Here is a 27,765-nt window from a genome sequence, read left to right as displayed (position 1 = left end):
ACAGCAACCTCCAACTCCTGGGCTTAAGCGATTCTCTTGCCTCAGCCTCCCGAGTAGCTGGGACCACAGGCGCCCGCCACAACACCCGGCTATTTTTTGGTTGCAGTTTGGCCGGGGCTGGGTTTGAACCCGCCACCCTCGGTATATGGGGCCGGCGCCCTACCGACTGAGCCACAGGCGCCGCCCGTGAGTGAAGTTTCTAAAGTTCTCATCTGACAAAAAGAGAAAGGCACCCCAGACCGTATGTGTTTACCTTACCTTTTATAGCAATTTTGTAAAGACGCAGGTAGCAGCTCCCCCACCCCCCGACACAACGTGGAGCGATTCGCACTCGCTCACCAGTCTGAGCTCTGCAATTGACCCCATTTCCTCCCCAGGAACCCCTCATCTTGCTCCCACCTGGATGGGCAGGAGACTGGAAAAGAAACAGTGCCCAGTATGTGTAATTCGTGTGTATTTGCGGTATTTCCTAGTCTCCAAATCTTTAGACCAAGATGCTGAACAACTTTAGTAATGCTTTTCTTTTTCTTGGTTAAAACTTCAAGTTCTACCAAGACAGCTCTCCTCTGATGATCACAATAGTTACTCTAATACCAAGCATTTGTGCTCAGGAATTTTCTCCTGTGGACAACATCCTATCAACAGTTCATTCTCATCCTCCCATCCAAAAAGGCATAAGATCGTCCAGGCACGTTTCATTATTTTTATTGTTTGACAGGCATTTACAACGTTCCATTCATAGACCTAAAAACATAAAAATAGACCTTCTTTCAGCTTATAAAAGAAATATATAAGAACTTTGGACATAGACACGTCATGACCTTATTATGTACAAGAGACAATGGCACCTCTCCAAGCACCAGACTTCCGAGTATTTTCAGATGGACGCGTTGCACGGTGACTAGGAAATGCGACTGTTCTGCTGCTGTTTTCCATCCAGACACAGTCGGACCGGAGATATGGAACAATGCAGTGATACAAAGGGTATAGAAACCATTCTAAAGCTTTTTAAGAAAACCAGAAGATATAGCAAAAATTTAATAGAATAAAACTTTCAAAAGATCAAGCTCAAAGCCCTGAAAACCCGAAGAGGGAGGGATTTGGGGTGAGGAAGCAGGTTAAGCAAGCAGGGCACAGAGCATGATGTTCTGAACTCTCTATTGTCTGGAAATATAAAGTCATAACTGATTTTTATAAAATATAATTCCTAAAGCTACTATAAAATTCAGGTCTTTAAAGTACCTACTGATGTGTCAAACACCAAATAGATATTTTCCCCAAAAAGAAAGTTTTCATATTATTTAAACCCTTCTTAGGAAGTGGACATTGAGAAATGGGAAAAGAAAAAGCTATAAACCTTTAAAAAAAAAGAAAATTGAAAGTGCTATAACTTGTTTTTCTTCTTATTTGGATATCTGTTTAGACCGTTAGGTTTGAAGTATGTTTACCCTGTTTTGTTGGCATGAAGGAAGTATTAATACACAAGAGATGTTTTGGAAGAGGTTTGGTTATGGACCTTCAGGGAAGGGGGTAGGTTGTCTACGGATGAAGATGCAATTTTGATGGAAAAAAAAAAAAACCCATGATCACCATGGCAACCCCATGAGGAGGCTCCCCTCCCCCACCATGTGCAACAGACACACAAACCACTCACTTGGGTGTCATGTTTAATCCAACCAAACTCCCATCTCAAATATAGATTCAAACATTTTTTTTGTTTTTTGTTTATTTTTAGATTCAAACATTTAAAACAAAAAAAAATCTGCTTCTTGGAAAAATTCTTTATCCTTAGCATGAGCTTATTGGCCTTTCAAATATAAATATAAAACCACCATGCCTCACTCTCTAAAAGGTTATATTCTCATTTTTTATTTTATTTTTTTAGACTCAGGGTTACACTAACACTGTAAAATTCTCCTCTATTTGTGCCCCCTGCATCTCAGGTAAAATACAAAAAATAGTGTGTTTTTTTTTTTTTAATTTTTTTCTCTCAAGTGATAAATTTGGATCTCTTTTCAAAGAGTTTGGCATCTTTATAATTCTCTGCAAAACTAGAGCTTCCGAACACTGACACAGAGTAAGACCAGCCATAGACCAAAACAAGAAAAAAGAAAAAAAAAGGCTCATCAAAACATGAATCGCCACCCTCTCCTCACACATCCTTAAAATACAGATATTCTCAGACATGGAAGAGGAAAAGGACGGTAAGAACACTGCAAGCTGTACAGATTTTTGTATCTGAAAATAGTTTCCCCAGCTAGGAGAGTGATTTCACACAGAGCGATCGTCATCATTTTTTGTGTGTGCACTATCTACCCCTTGAATTAATCTGTGGTGTGGTACTTAAACTCCTGGGGATGATTTGTTTTCCAGTGCTTTAGAATTTTTCTTTTAATTCTTCAGACCCTGATTGAGAATAAATTAAAGCCCTTCGTAATATACAGAAGACAGGACTTGAGCTTATCTGGGATCGTGAGCAATTCTCTCTGATGCTGCTGTTAAAAATGATGATGGTGGGTGGCTACATGGCTTCAGAACCAAGTCAGCTGCCAAAACGTGTGTGCAAGAGTGCGACCTAAGGGGACATTCTCGTCGACGGCACGGGAGGGCGGGCGGAGAGTATCTACACATATTCTCTAAGGGGCAAGTGACACAGTCAGATCTCAGTGTTCAGTTTCCTGGTGGGGGCAAAGTCTTCACGCCTAACCCAGATGACCTCCTCGCTTGTGCTCTCCACACCTCCACCGAGGCCTCCCGACAGGGCAGCCTGCTTTTTGAGCTGGGTCATGCGGGAAGCATGAGTGTCCAGAGTTTTCCGGCCTCTTTCTCGCTGACTGATGGAGGCAGCCTGAAGCCGCTCCTGCAGGTCTGAGTCCACAGAGGCGCCCTTCATGGACTCACAGAACTCATCATCGTCACTGAGGATGTCTGTCTCCTTGATGTCATCTTGCTCCTCATACTGAGCAAGATCAAACTGCTCCTCTACCCATCGGTCAGTGTCCCCGCCACCTGGAGGCTCCTGGGACTCCTTCTCCGGGCTGCTTGCGGAGACGGCATCAGAATCAATGGTAAACCTGTTCCGAGCCAGCCGCCGCCTCCTCCTCCCAAGGGACTTGCTTGGGGCAGACACTGCACACACACACAAAAATATAAAAATAAAACCCCCACATGCTTTATGTGAGATGAAAATCCAGAAAGCAAAGGAAAGGAGAAAAGTTTAAAACCCTGAAATGGTATGCATTTGGGGCCTTGATGTCACTGGGGCGTAACTTCCTCTACATGTCATCCATCCATCCTGGGGAGTTTACCTTATCCAAACGTCTGGACTTGGAGGATGTCATACCAACTGACCAAAGGGCAAGGGAGAGCCGGGGCATGTGGGAAAGGGTTGTAGGTTATGAGGAAAAGGAAATGCGATTCCCTCTGAAATGATCTCCTATTCTAGCCCGTACACCTGAGACGGGTCAATGCAGACGCTGTTGCTCTCAGTCAGACCACTGATCTGAGGGTTAGTGGGCAAGTTAGTGTCCTCAACCCTGACCATGTCCCACAGCACAGTGCTATGAAGATCCCCCAGGGCTGGCCCAGGTCATTTAGCCAGAATAGGTCTTTAGGAAGAATGAAGTGGCTGTACAGTTCTGGTGTCTCTGTAGAAACCAAAGCATTGTATCAGGAGGCAGAAGCTCTGGTCTAAGTTATGTTGCTTTCTGGGAAGTGGAATGTAACGTCTCCTCAGGATCTGCAGTTAGATTAAGGGTACCACTTCCCTGTTAGAGAGCCTCCAGGGAAGATTGGCTTTCAGAGAGTCTCCCGTCACCTCCCTGCTCTCTTCCTGACATTGTCCCATACAGACTAAGCAAGTGTGCACCTTGGCGCCTCCTAACTACATCTGTGTGTCCCTCATTCTTCCACAACACAGGAGTGCCTGCACAGAACGAGAAAGACAGCAGACGACGCCCAGCAGGTGATCAGCAAAAGGCTACAGTGAAGAGCAGCAAAATACAAGTTAAGAAAAACAAATCATTCTCTCACCTACTCCCCTCTAGAAAGCCAGAATTATCAAAAAGCAAACAAAAGACGCCACTTGAGCAAACGACCCCACACATACACAGAGACTGCTCACACGAGAGGGCTGCAACTTTTCCCTGGGGTAGTTGCTGCATTAGACACGAAAAAGTGAGATGCAACAGTGCCCTCCAGGGCAGGGGAAGAGCCTAAACACCACCAGGGAGCTGTTTTCCTGAAACCTGAGCCCTAAATCCATTAAATTGCTTCAGCACTGCTAGAAGATGCCTATTCTCAATTACTGCCAAATGCAGCCTTGACTTCAACTGCAGAGACGCAGGGGAGCTCAACAGTGGCCCACACTGGCTCCTGTTCCAGCCGTCCTCAGACCCCTGTGTGTCCACCAGCATCCCAAGAGTTCTGCTACCACAGGACATGGAACAAATGGGCACCACTATGGTTCCAGGTGGAGAATGAAAACCATTTTCAGTCAAATCAGAAAAAATAAAAAGAAAGAGAAAAGGAAATAAAGAGAAAAAGGAAAGTTAAGGAAGAAAGAAGAGAGAAAGAGGAAAGAAAACCTACTTCTATACCATTGAAAAGAAGCAAAAATTCCTGTTTAATTTTATCTCCATACCACCAAAGTGGAGGCTGGCTCTGTCCAATCACGATAGTAGAACTATCCCTGATTCAAAACTATGGAAAGTATTTGCTGATGATTTGCATGCTGAAGTCCTAATGTCTATTTCTTTGAAATATGTCAAAAATGAATTAATGGATGAAAGATGGAAAGATGTGTGGTAATGAAAATATAGACCAATATCAATTATAGACTGTGGATGACAGGGATGATTCTTTTAGTTGTTCCTCAAGTCTGGAAATTTCCATAAGAAAACAGTAGAATAAAATGAAAATTTTTGTAATTGGGTTACTGGCAGATGTACACTACTTTTTGACTAAGTGTGGAGGTAGGATATTTGGCTTTAGTAGCCTATCCAAACAGAACAGAGGGAGAAATAAACTACATGGGTGCTCATGGCAATGCAGAGTGAAGCATGAGTAGTTATCCTGAGCATCCTTGATAACACCACTATCAGTATGGGGGCCCTCCCCATCTTCTAGGTAGGGACACAATCTTTTGAGTATTGCTAGCATTCATTGTTAAGACTGACCACCTAGTGCTGTGCTGACTCACTCAAGCAACATTCTTAAATCCTCTAACATGAGGAGTCAGCCAAAAATGAGCCATCAGACAGAAAAATCTTTCAGTCCGTCAACTCCAACAGGCTATGACATCAAGGTTTTCTCCTGGTATTCATAATGGTGTAAGTTAAGTTGTGGGTTGGTTTTGTTTTCTTGCCAAATGGATCTCATCAGGAAAACTTCAGACTAAATGTGCTTCATTTCAACTTATATGCAAATCTGAATTTAGGTTCATCGACTAACAATGGAAACTTGGCTAATGACAGGTGGGTTCCCTGAGGTGCAGACACTTATTTCTAAGTCATATTAAACATTCTCTGGCAAGCAAGAGAGGCAAGACAATTCCAAGATAAAATTCTCCATAGTGAGCTATAAAGGATCAATAAACTGTTCTTATGTGGGGACCTTGTGAAAAACTGGAAAGGGAGGTATGCAGGACTCTCAGGATACTTTGGAAAACCCAACAGAGCGCTGGGTGTTCATTGCACTAGGTTTTAATAAGCACGTGTCAACTGACTGGAGAATAGATTTATGATGACTAACCCCCTCATGTTAGTTAAACTTTTTTTTTTTTTTTGTGGAGACAGAGTCTCACTTCCTGGCCCTCGGTAGAGTGCCGTGGCCTCACACAGCTCACAGCAACCTCCAACTCCTGGGCTTAAGCGATTCTCTTGCCTCAGCCTCCCGAGTAGCTGGGACTACAGGCGCCTGCCACAACGCCCGGCTATTTTTTGCTTGCAGTTTGGCCAGGGCCGGGTTTGAACCCGCCACCCTCGGTATATGGGGCCGGCGCCTTACCGACTGAGCCACAGGCGCCGCCCATGTTAGTTAAACTTAAGGTGCTTCAAGAATATAATATCCGATGTCAAGCTAGGTAGGTTATGTCTATGAAAACCTTCAACTGATCACAGTTCTATCAGTGTCTCTTCACACAACTGAGAACAGGTGTAAAGTAATGGGGGCAAATGGTCAGAAACCTTTTTGGCAAACGCAAAGGAAGCCTCTTTTCATGGACTCCTCCCTGCAAAATTCCAGGTTGCTTCTTAAGAAAGGAGTAATAAAAATGTTAATATTGTGATGCCATTAAGTACCTAAGTGTTGTGAAATATCTTCCTAGCTATATTTTATTGCCATTTACAGGTGGTAATACTGATTTTTCTTCCTCCCTGCTCCAAAGTGATAGATTAAGTCCTATAACACTATTCTGGAACCATTTAATTTCTAGATTCCTCTTTTCCAGTAGCAGCTCAAGACTTCCCCAAATTAACATTGACACTAAAAATAAATTTGCAGGCGCAAGGCGAGGGTAAAAATGGCATGTGTCATCTGGTCTACTAAACCTGGACTGTTTATGACTGAGAAAAGGCATTACTGCGCTGCCAGATTATGAGGCCACCATGTTCTCGGAATGGTGGGCTATGACCTTGCTGAGACATGACACGTGGCTTTCTGCTAGACAAAGCTGGCTGTCATGCAAAGCAGCGCGACTCTCATTCCGCAAGCAGGCTGAGACAGCTCCTCAGAAAGAGGATGTGTCCACTCTCTGGCTCGGTGAATGAGAGAGGAGCTCACCAGCCAAGAGGAGGAGGGCAGGGAGGAGAGCCTGAAGGGAGGGCGAGAGGAGGAGACACAGGGTGATCCCCAGGAAGCCACCGGGAAGGAGCCAAGGGCCAGGAACCTCACACCAGGGAAGAACCATTTTCCTACTTCAGCCCCATGGGGCCACACCCAACTCCCACTCAACAAGGAGGTCAACTTGCTGGGTTTCTACAGCGGAGCTGGGGTGACAGGGATCTTGAAGGTCTGAATCCCCACAGTACCTGCCCTGCTCATGGCTGGCCTGGCCCCCTTCAGTGCACATAATCTTTTTCCTCCAAAAGGGACATATTGTTGGGATGAGGGAAGGCTCTCGGTTTTGAGGAGCTGTCTTCTGTGCTTGTCCCGCAGGATGGAATGCATGGCCTTCAGGAAATCCTTCCGGCTCTCTGGGGAGCTAGGAAAAGATCGGCACAAGTTAGGGAAACCATGTTCAAGACATGAGAGAATGTCCGTCCGGGGTTACCAGGTGCAGCCTGGAGGGCTGAGGGTTAGAGACGGAGGTTTTCACAGCTGGGGATAAAAAGCAGACTGCAACTCCTTTCCCTCCTCGCTTTGTGATTCATCTCCTGCAGCCCATGGAAGCCAGAGCAGCTGGTTAACAGCAATGGGTGGACAGTGGGATTTTGTACCAAGAAGTAGCCAGATTCTGCTCTTGGCACTTAACGCAGAACTTATCATTCTAAAAGGTTTGGAGGACAAATGAACCCTAAGATTCTTATGGCTCTGCAGAGCACCCAAAGACTGATACACCAACATCCTTAGCTGCTCTAGCATCAGCCTCCCTCGTGTTAAATATCAACTCTTCCTATGACATGTTGCAATGTGTAAATAAATATTAAGACTATATTGTTAAGAACTACAAAATCCTTCTGCATCCTGATTCCCTTGGTAGAAAAGTGTTTCCTAGGTAAGAGCTATTTTTTCTTGTTTTGCTCTCAATACTTGTTCCCAGCTAAGTTTCACTCAGCATCACCCCCATGGACTTTGGGTTAGCCTAAATAGACGGCAAAGATGGAGCTCAAAACACATGGGGATTATTTAGAACATTTCACTTATAGTCCTAACAGCTGTCAGGGAATCTGACTCTGTTGACCACCATCACCCAACACAGAAAGGTGATGTGGCAAGACAGGGCCTAGGTTTTGAAGTTAAATCCACCAGAGTGTGGACCCATTATTTGTCTGTTTGTTTATTGAGACAGTCTCACTTTGTCGCCCTTTGTAGAGTACCTGTGGCGGCACAGCTCATAGTCATCTCAAACTCTTGGGCTCAAGTGATTCTCTTGTCTCAGCCTCTTGAGTAGCTGGGACTACAGGTATCCACCACAGCACCTGGCTATTTTTAGAGACAGAGTCTTGCCCTTGCTCAGGCTGGTCTCAAACTCATGAGCTTAAGCAATCCACCTGCTTTGACCTCCCAGAGTACTAGGGTTATAGGCATGAGCCTTGCCTCACCATCTGTAAAATGGAGTAACAACAGTATCTTGGTTTGACTAAATTCAATAATGAATGTGAGGCACTCAGCACAGTTCATACTTGGTAAATGCACCTTCTTACTACACTAGCAATGGCATTATAAAATATCATTAATAGTCATAATACTATTGATTCTATTCTATATTTGATTCTATCCTAGAGATATATAAAATATTTTATAAAAATATCACTAATAATCATAATCATATCGATTCTATTGTTTGGGGGGGTTTTGTGAGCAAACCATAGCATACTACCACTTACTGTGTAAGATACTGGGTAATTATCAGGTAAATTACTGTGTGCCTATGATTAGATAAATGCATGAGTAACTATGAGTCATATTTAAATCCAAATATATCAAGAAGCCAAATATTGGTTGATGCTTATAGAGGGGAAAAAAAATAAAGAATTGACTGCATATGGGGGAAGACCTCAAATTCTCATAGAGGAGAAAAAGGAGGGGAGAAGAAAATGGGGTAGAAGAAAAACAGGAAGAAATAAGTAAAAGCCCACATCAGAAGCTCAGCTTCCACCAAAGGGCCATAGGTGATCAACGCAGGCCTAATCATTTCTTGATGATTTCAAGAAATGATCAAGAATCCTGTTAATACCTTCATACATGGCCTCCCCCATCTGCTGTACCTTAGAGATGTTATAGGATGAAAAATATACCCAAACAGCAAAACGCAGTGTTTTAGACAACCATGTTGTTCCAAAATGCAGAATGTAGATGTGGAGAGAAAGCCCTTGCAAATGTACAAGAGAAAGCACACAGTGTCTAGGGAAGCACAGCTGGTCCATGGAGGACAGAGGGGGTGGAGGACAGTCCTGGGCTGGATGGCTTCACTGCATAGGCCCAGCTCACCTGCAGCACAGGTGGAAGACCCTCTCCGGCCTCCCTTCAGACTCCGATTTTACATGGACAATTTCACACACGGCATTTGCCTCTGCATCTAGGTAAATCAAAACAAGAATGAATCCAGATATATTTCAAATGGATCTATTTACATGTTTGTTTACAAATGCATTTTCCCGCTTTGATAAAGGTTAAATAGTGCAGAACCACATAGGACCAAAGATACTGGACTGCTATCCCAGCATGGAGAGAGACAAAGTGACTGAAAGCTTAATGGGTGCTAATTTCTAGTTGCTAAAATCTTCTAGATGAGTCTAAAAGGCCACTTAGTTGATTATATCGTAAAGAAACACCCTTTCAGCTGTGCAGCCTGTTTCACTCACTACTGGATTTTAATGATTAGTTGTTTTGGCAACAGTTGGACTAAATAGAGCCCAAGACTCCAATGCACACCTCATCAGGCCAGTGATACAATGAGACACCCCCCTGTTCTCTGTCGGAGAGCCCCCCAACCCAGGTGACCAGGCCTGGTGTCCTGCAGATCGAGTGGACCTCCTCTTTCCCCCACCCACTCTGCATGAAGCCAAAATGGCATGCCAAGAAAGTGAGGAATAGCTATACATTAATTTCTAAGCTCTGTAATGCCTACAACACCATAGTACTTTTTAAGTCATGAATAAAGTACTTGTGAAAAGAATAATTCACTGCAGACATTAAAGGTGCACTCCGTGAGGTCTCATTCTTATCCAGTGGTTTAGAACTCTAGTCACAGACGTTCAGTGGCTACATGATTCCCCAACCGGAATCCACTTGCAAAAAGGCCTATAAACTTTCCCGAACTAAGATAAAAATCTAAGCATTCCACATTCTGATTCTCAAATCTCCTGGAGTCTATTTCATAATGAGAGATGGTTTGACCAGTCTTTGCAACTCAATTAAAATAAGTTCTTATCTTGATGATTTTAAACTTCATTTGAATGGAAAGTAGAGGGAGACAATGGAATGTCCCATCACAAAGATGGCTTTGTTTTCAAAATTTCAAGTCTTTATGTGTTTAGTGCTCAATGAAGGAAAAATTCTTGGCTAAGAAGCCTGTCTGTAGTTTGCTATAGAAATAAGCTTTCCCATTTATAAACCTAGCACAAAGGAACAGGATAATTCATAACCTAAAGTCCTAAAATTTAAGACAACAATACCATTGTGTGTTCAAACCTCAAAATGCTACTGCAGCTGTTGTGGGCCCACCATTTATAGGTTCCTGGAAATTCACATGTAAATCAATTTTGCAAATCATAAGTTGGAGGCATTGGCGTAAATCACTGTGTTAGAAGCTTAAGAGAAAACTTCTAAGGCAAATAATAACTTCAACGTATTTGTCCTACATGCCTTTTGCATTTGAGTTTTCCTACTGCACTGTGAAGGAAGATACCTCTAGTTTGAGAGAATATTTGTACATTTACCAAAGATTTCTCCCCATGACATCAGACTAGGGTGAGTTGGTTTTAAGAGGCTCAGATCCAGTTTTTTTTGCTCACAGTGGTGACCACAGGTGAAAATAAGATGCTAAACAACACTAGTCAGACAGTAGGAATTTAATGTCCACGTCAGATGCTGAAAACATAAAATGGAAATATACATTTGTTGTGCACCTGGAGGTGTCCACGGCCACCACTGAAAAGCTGCACCTGCTGTCCAAGTAGGAGAGGAAATAGCTGTGGCCAAAGAGTGTCCATTTGACACCCCAAATGCTTTTTCCAGGGTGTGCTTGGGAAAGCCATTGCTGACTTCTCGTCTCTAGAATTAAGTTTCAAATTAAGCCCAGGATGGAGTAGCCTCTGATTCACAGAAATATTGCTTTTCTTAGTCAATATTTTATTGAAGTTCACATCTCCTCTCAGGTGCTTACAGCATCATCTTCTATTATCAAGTATATTCACTGCTACCCAACAATTCACTTACCTCTTTGGATCACAGGAAAAGAACTGAAATTTCAAAAGTCTTCACACTAATACCATAGATAAACATTTGTAATACTTTGGGGGGGGGGAAACAATACTCAATGGCTTTCTTCATGCTTTTGGTGGTCTTTTGGGGTCTTGTGGTTGTAAAGGCAAGTGAGTGATTTACATGGGCTTTGTCAGCTCACAGGTCTCAAGGATTCTTTCCAGAAGCACAAGGCTCATTGCTTCACAGATATTAGTCATTGTGATGTTATTTATATATATAAGAAAATGACTTGAATTTCTTGGAGAAATTTTGAAGATCTTACCCATCCAATCACTCAGTTCATACATTCACTCAGCCCATTCATTCATTCATTCTCTAATAAATGGCTGGGTAAATAAGAGATGACGGGAGACTGAGGGAAAGGAGAGTTAATCATAGAAAAAAATGATAGGGTGGTTAGACCAAAAGTGTGAATACAATCAAATAATTCACAGAAACATCAGAAATACGAAGCTGGCATGGTTCAAAGTTTACCTGCAGTAGCCAAAGCTCGAACCTGCAGAGCCTCAGTAGGGATCATATGTCGAAATCGGAAGGGGTCCCAGTCCTCATAAATTGAAAGCCTGTGAGATCCTACCTGTAGAAAGGAAGGAACCAGCTGCATTAAGAACAATCTAATCCACTCTGGACCGGTGCCCTATATTTTCTAAACTAGCGACAGCCATTCATCACTAACTTCAGGGCTTGTCCAAAGAAACCTCCTCCCCACATGTTTCTTTGTTCATCCATCAGGCAGTGAGATGCATGATAAATATGCTGCCGGTTTGCAAATAAGCTTGCTGACCAAATGCAGATAAGAGAGAGGCACAGGAAAGGGGAGAAAGGAGATCCGTGGCAACAGAGAAAGGGAAAAAAAAATAGTGTCAAGAAGGTTCTGGGTCATGGCAGGCTCAATAGGTAATTCATTTTCATGCTCTAACCCTGAGCCTGCCTGAAGGCAGGCAGGATGGGTGATGTCCTCAAGAGTCTTTATTAGCACATAAACAAAATAAATCATAAAAAGGCTCCTACTGACAATGGGATGTCAAATTTCTGTCAAATTAAGCAGAAATGACTGAGAAGTGGACAGAAAGAGTTACTTTCAAATGATGGGGTGAAATAAGAAGTCTTACAAGTTTCTTCTTCTGTTTGGAACCATCTTTATATACAAGAACCACAGCAGTTTTGAAGACTAGAAAAAAAGAAATGAAAACCATTAAAGTGTAAAATATGTAGGGTTTCCTCTTAGCATCGTTAACTTGTGGTAATAAACACCATAGTGATGAAAAGGACTGAGAGATCCCAGTTAACTAATGCCCACCCACCTTACGTTCACTCATCACATCTGTGAAAATCACAAGCCTATGGAGATGAAAATCTCCACATTAAAAATAAACATGGAAAATCTACATAAATAAAAATGAACTCCCCTACCCCAAAATATTTGAGTAAAATATAGTACTTTAGCTATGATACCATATCAAGGTTAAAACTTCAGCTGACACATATTCAACAAAAGTCCAATCATTCAGCAAGCAGCTAGAAGAATAATATAAATGTCTTGGCCAGGCAAGGTGGCTCACACCTATAATCATAGCACTCTGGAAGGCCGAGGTAGGAGGATCATTTGAGCTCAAGAGTTTGAGATCATCCTGAGCACAACTAATACCCCGTCTCTACTCAAAATAGAATAATTGAGGCAGGGGGATCACTTGAGACCAGGAGTTGGAGGTTGTTGTGAGCTGTGATAACACTATGGCACTCTCTCAGGGCAACCAACTAAGACTCTATTTCAAAAAAAAAATAATAAAAATAAATAAATAAATACAAATAAATAGTAGGGCAGTGCCTGTGTCTCAAAGGGGTAGGGCACCAGACACATATGCCAGAGGTGGTGGGTTCAAACCTAGCCCCAGCCAAAAACAGCAAAAAAAAAAAAAAAGTAATATAAACATCTTTTATAATAATACAACTGCTAAATGTGATTTACATTCATGTAAATTAAGCTAATATTGCACACACGTGCACACATACATGTATGGTGTTCTTATTCAGGAAATATAATTCATCTTTTTGACCTAAAGAAACAAAAATTAGTTTATGAAGTAGAATGCAAATCCTACTTCTTCCAAATAGGCTGAATAAGCTCTTTAGGAGCAGTAAATATGAGGTTTTATTCTTATATTATTTCAGGGGGTGGGGAGATACAGGGAGTGATGCATAATCTTCCAGAGAATTCCTTAAGCAATGCCAAGGATCTGACATGCAATGATTCTGATTCCTGGGGTGGGGGGTGGGGGTTAGAGTCTGACCCCAGAAGGAATGGAAGGGTAGATTCAGCCTGTTTTGGTTCTTTGTGTCAGGGTCTCTGCTTCAGGGATATCTAACTTGCAGCTTGTGGGCCATATACTGATTATTTGAGGATTGTTTTGCTTATCTGTACTGTTGGAATGCATGAACATTTTATTACTATCGTTCATGAAGTTTCCTTAGTGTTCGTGTATTGAATGCAGGGCCCAAAGCAACTCTTATTCTTCCAATTTGTGGCAGAAAAGATAAAAGGTTGAACACTCCTGGAACTGTTTGTGCATCCCCAAAATTCACATGTTGAAACTAATCACTGATGTGGCATTTTTAGGAGGAAGGGCCTCTGAGAGGTGATTAGGCCATAAGGACTCTCCCCTCACAAATGAGATTAGTGCCTTTATTAAAGAGGCCCAAGAGAGATGCCTTGACTCTTGTCAAATGGAGACACAGCTAGAAAGCACCATCTATGAGAAAGTGGGATCTCAGACTTCTGGCCTCCACAACTTTGACAAATGAATTTCTGTTGTTTGTAAGCCACTCAGTTTATATCATTTTGTTCTAGCAGCTGAACATCCTAAGACAATCTGCATATCACTTCAAACCCTGACACCAAGAAATAGCCTGGTCATGTAACTCCTGGAGGAGACACAGCCTGTCATACCAGACACAGAATTACAACGAGAATGAACATTCAGAGAATTCTCAGGATGGATCACCAGGTGCGCAGGCCCTCTGGAGACAAACCCCAAGTGTCTGGTTCATTTTCTTTCTTACTTAGGACAGGCCAGATTTCCCTCTGTGCAGGGTCGTCCTAATCTCCACTGCAGAAAAATAAGCCTTGAGATGCAAAGAACCTGACTGGCCACTGGGTCTAGACTGCCCCTAGCTCTTCACACCTTAACGCATCTGAGTCTCAAGATTCCCCAAGGATAGACTGGAAGGTTCCCTTCCAGAGGTGCTCCTTGACCTGAGGGGGCCGTGCCATCTCTGGGCAGCAGCTGAGCACCAGCTATCTTTGAAGACCCTTCATTCTCATCAGGAATCACAGAGGCCAGGACAGTGAGGTCCCCTTAAAGAGAGAGCTGTACCTCAAGAATGGAAGAAAAAGTATCCAGTCTATTGCAACCAGTTTATTGCCTTTTTTATGAAAGCTATAACCCAATTATAGCCCAAGAAGAAGGGGCAAGAAGAGAGGGAGGAGAGGGGAAGGAAGAGGATGGGTGGAGGGAGAGCAATTGGTGGGACCACACCTACGGTGCATCTTACAAGGGTACATGTGAAATTTACTAGGTGTAGAACATAAACGTCTTGACACAATAACTAAGAAAATGCTGTGAAGGCTTCAATGAAAACATTTCAAATTGTATATAAAACCAGCACATTGTACCCATGATTACATTAATTTTTTTTAAATAAAAAAAATAAGACAGAAAATAAAATGTGAGGTCCAACATAAAAAAAGAGAGAGAGAGAGATGTACCTCAGGAGAGGAAATCCATCAACTCAAATCTCAGAAGACCCACCAAGTCACTGGGACCACAGCCCCAGGGTGTGCTGCATGGCTCCAAAGCTAATGGACTTGCCACAGATTCCCTCATCTTAATCACCAAGGATCAGAGAATAACCCTTAGCCCCTCCTTAAGCCTTCTCCAGATCTCGGGGCTATTCTCACTCAACTGACTCTGTGGCCTTGCACAGTCCTTCAGACACAGCCTGGATCTCCAAAAGTCTTGGCTGCCCTTCCCAGCCTAAAGCATCCTTTCTGTGCCCCAAAAGGTGAGTGTCTAATATCCTTCAAGGCAGAAGCCCAGACAAGCTACTTCTGTTTCTTTTTTCTTTTCTTTTTTTTTTTAAGGTGGTGATAATCAACATTCAGTACACATGAGCCACTCTGGGAGCAAGATATCAAGATGTTTTTTTTGCCAGCAAGTCAACTTCAGCTTTGGGAGAAAGCCACAATATTTCCTGAGGTTAGAGGTTTAAACTGACACAAAAAGACAACTGGGGTTTAACCCCAAAGCTGCCTGATTGAGGGTCATTAGCCTCTTTCCCTCACAGCAGCCCTTCCTATGTCCGTACATTTCTACGAGGTCTGTCTTGCTACTGAAAATCACACCCAAACCCTCAAACCTGTCACCTGTAAAGACTGGGAATCCTCAGACAAGCTCATTATGGTGACTGCAGCCAGCCTTTATTCATAATCCTGATTTCTCCTTCCTTTCTTTTATTATTCTGGAGAGGATTCTGAATTACTATATAAGCTGGTCTCACATCACACAGCCTCCAGCAGGTTTTCTTGTGAACCACAGCCCCTACTGAGTTTGCTGTCCACGTGCAGCCCTGGGGCTGGGGACACAGCTTCCATTTACAACCAGGACAGGTATGCTGGGCTCCCCACACCTCCCTCTCATAGACAACCTCAAGGCTGGACGCAGAGTAGCAGAGTCTGCTATCTTATCTGAGCTTGTGAAGCATGGCTCCTGAAAACTCCAAACTTCAAAACTGGCCTTTTCTTGAAACACTTACAGGTTGACAAAATAGGACTCCCAGTCCAAACCCAGGCCCACCCACCACTTGCCAATGCCACCACCTCATTTGTTTCCATATTGTCCTCAGCTACTTTTGGCTACACTGGCAAAGCAAGTGGCCTCTTGGTCCCAAAGCCTCTTAGCAGAAAAGAGTTTGCCCACCCCTAGTATCTCCTACTTAAATTATTTTCTTTTTCTAAATCTGCTTATTTCTAATTACAGTAACTCCATAAAATTCAGGGGGCAAACTGTGAAAAATCCAAATGTCGAACTTTTAGAATTGCTACCCTGTGATCTATCCATCAGAAACAGGGGGCCTGTGGCTCAGTGAGTAGGGCGCCAGCCCCATATGCCGAGGGTGGCGGGTTCAAACCCAGCCCCGGCCAAACTGCAACAAAAAAATAGCCAGGCGTTGTGGCGGGCGCCTGTAGTCCCAGCTGCTTGGGAGGCTGAGGCAAGACAATCATGTAAGCCCAAGAGTTAGAGGTTGCTGTGAGCCGTGTGACATCATGGCACTCTACCTGAGGGCCGTACAGTGAGACTCTGTCTGTAAAAAAAAAAAAAAAAGAAAAGAAACGGGGGCTGGTTTGGGTCACTTTAGCATCCTGGACCCTAAATACGAGCTACCAAGAAGCATCCAAGAGATCCCAGGCCTCTCCAGGAGGAAATCACAATATGAGAAACACAAGGAGTGATGCTAAAAAGAAAGCTGCCTGCCTTGAACATCCATCCCCACCCAAAACTTCCCGCGTGTGAACACTGCTCTGTCTGACTCATTCAGTGTTCTTTCGTTATTTTTAATACAATGGCATCAATAACTCCAGTGGCTCGCTGGAAATTTTAGCAATACAGATCTAAGCAGAAGTCCAATAAATCTTTGTACTAAACCCTCTGACTTTGATCTCACTAAGATGTTCTATTAGAAAATGCCATATTTGCATGATGGAAGAATTAAAAGAGTTCAGTCAAGAATCAGTAAATAGCCCCCTTTCCCTACATGCCAAGAAAAATAATATAAAGAGAATGGCAAATGCTAGATTTCCTATATATTTTGTTACGGCCCATGATAAGTAGAGGCGAGAAAAAAACAGAACATAAAACAAAAGCTTGAAGTGTTGATGGTTTTATATTCAGAAACAACACTGCAACATGCCAAGAAGCATTTATACCATAACAAGCCTTATTTCCTAAATTATGCACAATTCCCAGTGTATAAAACTCACAGTTTCTCTCTCCAAAAGCATACGCGTATTACAATACAATAACATGAAACCTCTAATTGCAGGAGCTGCATCCATCTGAGCTCGTTTATTAAAACACAAATCATCCACAACATCTCTACTTTCCCTAGTATTTAGCAGCCATGTGACTGAGATGTATCTCACCACGATCAAGGCAGCCCAGAGCTGCCACAACGGCTCAGCTGGGAATCAGCATCCTCCATCCTGATCTTGTACACAGCAGCACAAAATCAGGAAGAGTATAAAAGATACGGGGCTCAGGGTCTCAGAAACAGAGACCGTTTTTTCTTGATTTTTCACTTTATTTTTCTTTGCTTTATTATTAGCCCATTATCTTAAAAATTCAGAGCAGCAGCAGCAAAAAACCATTCTTTTCCTGCCTGTATGTTTATATCTGGGATAGACGTAGGCACAGCCTATCTGTGCAGCTGAGCGGCCGTACAGTACAACTGAACTGCAAGGTTTCATTTAGTATTTGTGAGATGTTGGTGGCTATAGCCCAAAGACCAGTTTAGATAACTGCAATTAACTTTATTTAATAAATTGTGTCTTAGAAATGAAATGTTCTTGTTTCAAAAAAAAAAAAAAAAAAAAAAGCCAGCTTTTCCCTCTCTGCAAAACCTGCTTCTGAAACATACCAAAGGCGGCCAATTCTGGTTCCTTTTTCCACTTCCCCAGGGAGGCTGGTGGGTTGAGCCAGATCACGGTACTGTGCAAAAGCAGGTCTCCCATGCTTAGATCTGCAACCTGAAAATTACAGATGGGGCAAAAGCTTACCAGGAGGTGTGAGCAATACTCAGATTTTCATGACATTTGAAAATTCAGCAGGCTCATGTCAATTTTTCTGCATGAAAATACTATTCCTAAAACATTCGGTTAAGTATATAAGGCAGTGTGTAAATTAAATAGCTTGAATTAGCCATTTCACAATGTAACAAATACCAAAATATCATGCTGTACACTACAAATACATGCAATTTCTGCTTGTCAACTTAATTATTTAAAAAAGAAATAGCACAGGGGGCACCTGTGGCTCAACAGAGTAGGGCGCCGGCCCCATATGCCAGAGGTGGTGGGTTCAAACCCAGCCTCGGCCAAAAACTGCAAAAAAAAATAAAAAAGAAAAGAAAAGAAAAGAAACAGCACAAAATGACAGATCACATTTTTTATAAATCATCTCAATCTGCCAGCATCTCAATAAATATCACCTCCACTTGAAACAATAGGCAGAAGGCATCAAAATATCTAGTTAGCTTTTCTAATGCTGAGCATTAGTATTACTATGTTCTAGCTAAGGATAAGCTAGAAACAATGCAATTTTAATTTAAAAATCCTTTAATTCACATAAGATTTCCTAATTAAAAAAATAAATCCTCTGTATTCCCCAACAAACACAGATAAAAGGGAGTACGGGAGGGGGAAATCTCATCTTTTTTCATTCCGTGTTTATTGCCAGAATCTCAGGAATAAGATAGCTAAAAGGAATCAAAACACTGAGATCTAGATTGTTTACACAGGAAAAAATGGGCTGGTATGGTACCTATGCACATGGTTTCTTTCTTAACAAGTTTCCACACTGAAAGTGTAAGGGGGTCACAGCCTCTCTCTTGGGCTTGTTCTGGTCCCCTTTGGAATCTTCTTCCTGAACCCCCAGAGGGAGTTCTGCAGGGAGACCTCTGCCTTCCTAAGGACTGGGATGCCTTACTGAGGCTTTTTAAGGCCTTCTTTTAAGGTAAAACACCCTTTTGCCTTATTCTTCCTCCTACCTAAGCAAAATGGTTTGTGTAGTTCAGCCCAACTCCTTAACATGGGGCAGAAAGTTGAAGGCCCAGCTTCATTAAAACAAAAAAAAGTTTATTTGCCAGTGCTGTTCTCTGTGACCATAATTGCCTTCAAAGAGATCCTAAGGAAAATTGGCTGAAGACAGGCTTCAGGTACTTTGTGGCCCGAAAATGTCACCATTTTACCACAAAGCTGCTATTACTAATAGATACCAATAAACCTTCCTATTTCTGTCTAAGAATTGTTCATAAATCCATTCTAGGTGTTTGCCGCATATTGTCATGAAAAGGGAACTACAAGGATCAGTAGTCACCTGTGTGAAAATCAGAACATAATTTGGGTGCAACCACAAACACCTGCCTACTGCTGTCCCAGTATACTGATGCACGCAGTGGTATAGAGCTGTCCTCGATCTTGGCACAGGGTTATGCTATTTCCCCAGGACTCATTCTCCCCAGTGATAAATTAAGACCATCCTGCTTTCCAGTTTAAAGACCGTTCTCTTCTATGGAGGAAAAAACGATCAAACCGGCCTTGCCAGGGACTTCTTGAGTAATCAATTGCCTTTGAGTAATTGATTCCCACCAGGGCCTAGTTGTTCCTCCTGTGAGTCTGGAGTGAGAACCCCACTAAATCACATTTTCTTTTCTTTCACTCTTTGGCATCTCTACCAAGTCTTAATTTTTCTAGGCTTTAGATCTCCTGATAAGAATAGGATTTTCCTACTGTTCAAAACTGCTACCCAGTCATGTATCACTCCTTCCAACTTCTAAGTGTTTCTTTTTATGATTTCAGCTTGTGAAAAATACTTTGTATAGCCCTTTATCTCTTTGTTTCTCACTGGAAAAATACTTGATTGACAGAATTTCAGCTTCAAAACCTTCAGGTTTCACCTAGGCCATATTCCTTTTTACAGTGGTTGACTTTTGATCAGATTCATCATTTATTTACCCTAAATTCTTTGCAATCCATTACCCATATCACCTTCCAGTCTTTAATATCATGGTCATTTGCTCCTAAGATCATTCGAATCCAACAATTAACTTGGCATAGAAAGAAAATATGATAAAAAAATAATGAGATGTTTATGTCCAGTTTATTGGAAATGTTTATTTCCAGTTGGGTTTGGTGGCTCATGCCTACAATCCTAGTGCTCTGAGAGACCAAGGCAGGAGGACTGCTTGAGGCCAGGAGTTCGAGACCAGCCTGATTAAGAAAGAGACGTAGTCTCAACTACATATAGAAAAAAATAGCTGGGTATGGTGACTGCAGAGTTTTCTTCTTGCCTTTTTATGTATTTTGCCTGTTTCTTTAATAAGCATAATTTTTTCCCTTATTATAAGTTTTATAAAAAGAAAGAATTAAATCCAGGGTAGCAGTGTCCATCTTTCCACATGCTCTGCTTGTAATATTATTATGTAGGGGGGAAAAAAAGGGTTTCTGTTGAAAATTGCACAGCCTCTCCAGCAGACTTTCCTGGGCTCCTGGGCTATCAGAGTCTATCTCTGTATACTGTCTTTGAGTTCCTTTGCAGCCCTTGGTTAAGGTGTAGGCAACAGACAGATGTATAAACTCTGTCCAGTCTAATACTGGCCTCGTTGGTTTCCTCCAGCTGTGGAAAAACTAGTTTGTCTTTGTTTAAAATGCATCTCAACATTTCTTTACTCCATATATAAATCTCTGTGATTTTGACTCTTCCAATGAACCCCTATATTAATAACACCTGCCTGGGGATCCCACATCTTACAAATAAAATAAATTTCTTAACATATGTTTATTTTTACATGCAATGTCATGATTGTACCTCTTTCTGAAAATTGTGTTAACAGTATGTTAACAGTATGAAAACTTGTTTTGTTGTGCAGAGGACATGAAATGAACCAGGATAATAACCCTTCATATATTTGCAGATAGGTGCTTTCTTTAATCTAGACTAAACGACCAAACTTCTTCTCACCCCCTTTGCTTTTAATCCTGCTGCCAGTCACAGGAGGAACACTTTTTTTTTGTGGTTTTTGGCCGGGGCTGGGTTTGAACCCACCACCTCCGGCATATGGGACCAGCGCCCTACTCCTTGAGCCACAGGCGCCGCCCAACATTTTTTTTTTTTTTTTTTGGCACAGTTTTCTTTTTTTTTTTTGGCCCAGGGCTGTGTCACCCTACTCCTTTGAGCCACAGGCACCACCCTCACAGGAGCACTTTTTGTTTTTGTTTTTGTTTTCTTCATGGTTTCCTCCCAGCTTTTCTCCTTTTATTTTTAAGGTAGAAAGCAGAACGGAGTAGGATATTCTCATTGAAGCTGGATGTACACAGGAATTGCCGGACACTACTACATATCATATACTACCTTTCCCTATAATTCATCTCAGTCTTATCATCTTATCAACATTTTTATTCATGTAAGTGCTTCAATAACTCAGGCACAACTTTTAGTTCTCTCTAAGTCTTCCCTCAGGTGTTATATTATACCCAGTCCCTGCTACTTCTAAGTAGGTTTTGGGGTAGACTTAAAAAGAAGCATGATCCAGAATGATATGAAGTTTGCATTCATTCAACAAATATTAACGACCACCTACTGCGTGCTGAATGTTATTCCGATATCTGGAGATACACCTTGGCCTTTGATGATGCTCATAGAAATATCCTACATTGTGGTAATGGAAGTTCACTTTCACATTTAACACAGAATAAAACCAGAGATCTCAAGGGGGAAGAGTTGAGTACCAAAAAACATGTTTTCTAGACTAAGAAACAGTCCTGCTGAGGGAGAACATTCAAGTGGTGGCTTTGGATAAAGGACAGTAAAGCCACCAGGAAAAACAATATGATTATAACTATTTTACTTATAATTTACACCTTTAAAAACAAGCAAACTCGAGGCCGAGGCGGATGGACTGCCTGAGCTCAGAGGTTCGAAACCAGCCTGAGTCAGAGTGAGACCCTGTCTCTAAAAAAAATAGCCAGGCATTGTGGTGGGCACCTGTAGTCCCAGCTACTTGGGAGGCTGAGGCAAGAGAATCACGTAAGCCCAAGACTTTGAGGTTGCTATGAGCTGTGACACCACAGCACTCTACCAAGGACAACAAAGTGAGACTCTGTCTCCAAAAAAGGTAATAAAAATAAATAAATAAATAAAAACAAGCAAACTCAAAGCCAGCTTTCCTCACAGCCATCCTGAGAAGAGGGTCCTTACCTCTTTTTTCTCACCAGTCTGTTCTGCGATCAGCTGGTCAAACACGGCTCCGAATTCTTCGTGGATTTTCTGCATCTCATTGATGTGACTTGCGACCTTGTTCATAGTCTTGATGGCCACTAGCAGAAAACAAACCATGAAATAAAGAGACGGCTGAGAATCTCTGGGGAAACGCATGCGGAGCTCCCGGGGCGGGGTCATGACTCACCGTCCAGGTGGTAATGCTCCTCGCTCTCCGCATCGGTCAGAGCAAACAGCTCCTTGAGCAGCAGTGGGTACTTGAGAATCCTCTGGATGGGTTTAATGAGGTAAGACTCGAGCGTGGACGAGTGCTGCTGCTTTGGGTTCTGGGCGTCCAAGAACGCCTTGAAAGCCGTGTCTGTCCTGGCTGCAAGGGTTTAAACACAGGCTATCAGGGAGGAACGCCCCAATGACTCCCTTCTCACAATCTCCTGCACTTGGCATTCACTGACTCCAAGGTGCCTTTTTGCAGGACTGAGCAGAGAACAGGTTTCAGGAAGAGGAAAGGTGGGAGGTACAGCAGGGCTTATTTATTTGGGGTTGGGGAGAGGCCCGATGAGTTAAAGGATAACAGAGTTTGTAAGTTCTGGACACCTGGATTTTCAGGGGCTGCTGTTTATCCTACTTAAGCATGGCCTTTCATTCTGATGTTTTGACATCTGGGGCCTTACTGACCCTGGGGAGACTGCCTTTCCCAGGGATGACCAATTAATACATAGTAAAAGGCTTTGCAGCTCAGGAGCCTGCAGAGTCTGCACCCAGCCAGTCCTGTGTGAGGCTCTTACAACCCTATGCTGCTGTTCTCTCCATAATCACCCCAGGGCCAGATTTTGGGCAGCTCAGCACCTACTATGTCCACCCCAGAGCCTGAGGAAGTCACTCCACCCAGCTAATGCTCAGCCTGCTGCTTCCCCAGACTCACCTATTCCTTCTCTCAGAAGCCACCATAAAGACTCTGGACTACACTTCTCCCTGGCTTCTCTGCCTCCTGAACCACCCTGGTGGTTAGGTGTTAATCTTGCGGTGTGACACAGAGTCCCCTCTTTTCTTGGGACTATAACCTGATCTGCTGGCCTCACTATAGTGGAATAACAATAAAACCTGCCTTGTGAACTCTCCTAACCCTGGTTTTCCTAATCTTTTAAGCATCTCACTGCTGGCAGAACCTGTTTTGAAAAAACACCAGAAAACACCCAGGTAACCAAAGGTGCAGAGGCTCCTTGCAGCTCCGGTTGAGTGGGGCAAGGCTGGGTCTCCCACAGGGATCTAGTTCAAAGTCAACTCAGCAGCACCACCTGTTGGCATCTGCAGGGCGGGGTCTGACCTGATCCGGCACTTGCCTCTCCAGCCTTGCTCTCATCTGAGTCCCAGCTGGTTTAGAAAGCCACTCAGGGAATGGCAGGGCCAAAATAACCAGATGTTCCTGGCAGAGGAGTGGGAAGAGTAATCCAGGTGATCCAACTCCAGGTGCCAGGGAATGGGGGTGCAGGGGGAAGCATGGGAAGGGGAAGGGAAGGGACAGTACATCCAAGGGACTTAACAATGGACATGTGCACGCAGCCTCCAGGCTGGTGAACATAAGCAGGTGCTGGAGGACGGCACAACGCCCTCCCCACACCTCGCCCTATACTTCTCTTCCATTTGGCCATTTCTGAGCTGTGTCCTTTATGATAAACAAGTAAATGAACACAATCAGCATGTGATAAAAAGCATTCTTCACATTCAGAACCTAAGTGTTCATCTGGACACCTTTTGCCCATTGGAAATCAGACACAGCACTCCAGTGACTCCACACTTTTCCTAACAGCACCTGGTATGTCATGGGAACTCAAACCTATCTTCAATAAATAAATAATCTGCCAGGCATGGTGGATCACGCCTATAATCCTAGCACTCTGAGAAGCCAAGGCTGACGGATAGCTTGAGCTCAGGAGTTCAAGACCAGCCTGAAAAAGAGCGAGTCCTTGTCTCTACTAAAAAAAGAAAAAATAGCTGGATGCTGCAGTGAACACCTATAATCCCAGCTACTGGGGACACTGAGGCAAACGGATCTCTGAAACCCAAGAGTTTGAAGTTGCTGTGAGCTATGATGCCATAGCACTCTATCCAGGGCAACAGAGCGAGACTCTGTCTCAAAAATAAAAGGTATTTAAAATAAATAATCCCCCTCCAAAAAAACCAATGGGCATATATGTATTTCCATATCCCACGGTTAAGAATGTGAGCTAAGGTTTAAGATACCCTAAAAGGGTGTCATGAAACTGTAAAGTGACTCTTCTGTCTTTGTTCAATTAAGAAAAGCAGCAATCATGGGGAGACCTCATGAGAGCACAGTCTTTTCACCCCTTTTAAGGTCCATTAGGAGGAGGAGAGTCTTTGGTATTGTCATCTTCTCTCCTCTTTCCAAAGAACAAATCCCTGGATAGAAGGGACACTGGGAATAAGGGACCAACTGGCCCAGGGGCCAGGGAAGCCAGGCCAGGGTTGGGCCCATGCATGTGGAAGCTATGGCTTTCCTGGGGCATCCTAAGTCTCCAAGCACATTTAGAAGGGGCTAGGAGCCCTCCCCCACAAAAATCTTTCAGTCCAAAAATAAAACTGTGGGTGTTTAACCCACCAACTGCATTTCCTATAAGAACACAGAGGGCCCAGTTCTCAGCGCTTGCTGCGCCTGCCACTGGAGTGCCCCCACCCCCAGCTGCGAGTCTGTTAGGAACCACAGCCATGTCCCTTTGTTGTTCTCAAAGAGTTCTCTTCACCCTCTTGGCTCCTTTCATAATTAGAAGAATGTGGGTCATACCATTTTAAGGGCTAGCTTTGAAAAAGATACCATAATATTTTCCAGGTGCAAAAATAATGTTATTGAATTAAGAAAAATCCACGGGGGCAGAATTTAATCTAATTGAGTGATTAAAAATAACATACATTGCTCTAAGGACTGTAGGGGTATACATATAATATCACTGTAGGGCAAATCACTATAACATTGTCACTTTAACAATCTCAAAACAATTAGTATTTGATAAAAACTTTAAATAAACACACAAAACTATAGGGTCAATATAGCACAAGGGAAAAGGACAAAGAAATTCCCAGGCCCCCTTTAAATTTGGGGCCCACTAGAACACTGTCATACAGACTACCACTCCCACTAGGTCTGTTTGTATCTGGGGCAGGCTCTTTTGTTATCCAGAGATCTGCACTGCATCAATATTTCCTATAATAGGGTGGCATCTGTGGCTCAAGGAATAGGGCGCCGGTCCCATATGCCGGAGGTGGCGGGTTCAAACCCAGCCCTGGCCAAAAACCACACACACAAAAAAAATTTCCTATAATACGTTTTTAATTAAGTCAAACTAGTTCTCTTTTGGCAGCAAACATAAACATGACACACGCACATTATTTACATATCCCAGGACTCGATCCGCAGCTATGTACTTGGCAGCTACAGAAAGTGTTGATTTCCAGAGATTCTTTACAATCAAACTTTCTACTGGTTCTCTGGTTTACCGAGAGAAGGTTTCTTTAATGCTTTTCCCATCACCAACTACTACACTACTCAACTATGGAAACACAACCACCTTGTCTGGAGAGTCTCAGAATGTTCCATCCTCTTCTCGGAACACTTAAGAAAAGCAGCTTGCCAATACAAAAATACTACTTTGTTCTGCATAAAAATAAGTTTAAGTGGAGAAATTTGGGGGAATAATGGAAACAGCTTTAGAAGTCATTTTGGTAGCTGCTATCACACTCCCAGGAATAAAAGTAGGTGAAGGAAAGATGAAATTCCACAAAAGGCACAAAGTAAGTCCTTGTCGGTAAGTTCTTGGAAACTATGACTTTAAGCAAAATGACACATAACGAAACTAATTTTTTTCCCATCAACATGGTAACAAAATGATGTTAGTCGAACACCTGCTAAAGGACATAGCACTTAAAGTTGCAGTTGCCAAGAACCTAGTGACAATGTTAAGTGAAGACCTGCTGTTATGAAGTGTGGTGGGTTATAGTAGAAATTAATGGAAAAGAGGGGAAAAAAAACATCAGGGACTTTCTAAACCGCCTATGTTCTTACAGAACTGCAAATTGACCCATCAATTCTAGCCCAAAATTTGCCAAGAAAACTAACCTATTAATTCCAGATATTATTACATTTCACCTTTCAGAACCCATATTGCAGCTAAAACAGCTGTCTGGCACATCAGTGACTCTGATCAAAAGTGCCCAACCGCAGTTGGCCATACAAACGTGAATTGATAAGTGACACACCCACCGGCCACCCCCTTGAGGCCTCACCTTTCACCAGGACCTTGGGAACTTTTGTGTGGCTGGCGCAGAAGGCACTGTAGAGCTTGAAGCGGTCAGCGTAGTACAGAAAGGATCCCCCCAGAGAGAACAGCACTTTCTGGATTGAAGGAGAAAAAGCAGAGTTGGTTTGTGGCCTTCCTCATCTAGAAATATTAGCAGAGAGCTCACGTCTTCCCGGCTCACCCCACAGCTGCTAGTGCCCTTCCTTGATTGCTGATGCCTTAAAATTGACCATCAGAAAATATGTGGGTGTAGGCGGCGCCTGTGGCTCAGGAGTAGGGCGCCGGCCCCATATGCCGAGGGTGGTGGGTTCGGACCCAGCCCCGGCCAAACTGCAACAGAAAAATAGCCGGGCGTTGTGGCGCGCACTTGTAGTCCCAGCTGCTCAGGAGGCTGAGGCAAGAGAATCGCGTAAGCCCAAGAGTTAGAGGTTGCTGTGAGCCGTGTGACGCCATGGCACTCTACCTGAGGGCTGTACAGTGAAACTCTGTCTCTACAAAAAAAGAAAATATGTGGGTGTATAAACTTGGGCAATATTGTTGGATTTTGTCATCTCCATATCTACAGTGGCGATGTCCCTGATTTTCCAAGTCTGTATCTTTTAATGACCTATCTTGGGGGTTTATGGATGTTGATGAGAAAATAAATATTTTTCAAAGGGCAGAAATATTCTTTATAAATATATGTATATAATGTTATACATACATAGGGTGCCAAAAAATTTATACACATTTTAAGAAAGGAAAAAAACTATTAAAATTGTAATATTTAAGTCACTTTCACTTTTGCAATTACAAGAGATATAAGATACGGTGTGCAACTGTAATATTCAATATACACCAATAATTTTTGTTATCTTGTATAGTGTAACTTGCATTATCAATACAATTTTCTCCTTTCCTAAAATTGTAAACGTTGTTATGGTACTCTCTGTATATATGAAAGAAGCCTTGGAAAAAAATATCTTTTAAAAATTTCACATGGATCTAGTCTTGTTCAGAGAGAGGTTTTGCTTATTTAGGTTTAAAATTAAAAGTTAGGTTCTTAGCACAGAAATAAGGTCTTGGATTTGAGGGCTAAATTGTGTTCCCCAAAGTACAATGTATCTAATGAACAACACAAAGAATTCTGATTGTCTACTAACAATCCAAAAATATTTTATTTATTTATTTTTTTATTAAATCATAGCTGTGTACATTGATATGATCATGGGGCATCATTCACTAGCTTCACACACCGTTTACCAAGTTAAAAATAT

The 27,765-nt window shown here is 42.6% G+C and overlaps 1 protein-coding gene across 2 annotated transcripts in view; it reads right to left on the bottom strand.

Annotated features, from left to right (window-relative positions):
* Positions 1 to 689: 689 nt before the first annotated feature.
* The window catches only part of TIAM1 (TIAM Rac1 associated GEF 1), a 198,924-nt gene continuing 171,848 nt past the window's right edge, over positions 690 to 27,765 (bottom strand). For both annotated transcript variants that reach the window (XM_053564925.1, XM_053564926.1), the window contains 9 exons: positions 26,496 to 26,604; positions 22,387 to 22,566; positions 22,179 to 22,297; positions 17,842 to 17,950; positions 12,261 to 12,319; positions 11,623 to 11,725; positions 9,151 to 9,238; positions 7,029 to 7,201; positions 690 to 3,129 (listed from right to left, as the gene is read on the bottom strand). In XM_053564925.1, the coding sequence (XP_053420900.1) occupies positions 2,657 to 3,129; positions 7,029 to 7,201; positions 9,151 to 9,238; positions 11,623 to 11,725; positions 12,261 to 12,319; positions 17,842 to 17,950; positions 22,179 to 22,297; positions 22,387 to 22,566; positions 26,496 to 26,604 (1,413 nt within the window). In that variant the 3' untranslated portion in view covers positions 690 to 2,656. The remainder of the gene's footprint in view (positions 3,130 to 7,028; positions 7,202 to 9,150; positions 9,239 to 11,622; positions 11,726 to 12,260; positions 12,320 to 17,841; positions 17,951 to 22,178; positions 22,298 to 22,386; positions 22,567 to 26,495; positions 26,605 to 27,765) is intronic.

This window comes from Nycticebus coucang, chromosome 16 (assembly GCF_027406575.1).
Source record: "Nycticebus coucang isolate mNycCou1 chromosome 16, mNycCou1.pri, whole genome shotgun sequence".
Lineage (NCBI taxonomy): Eukaryota > Metazoa > Chordata > Mammalia > Primates > Lorisidae > Nycticebus > Nycticebus coucang.
Note: the sequence above shows the minus strand (reverse complement) of the source record. Positions and strands in the feature narration are given on the sequence as shown.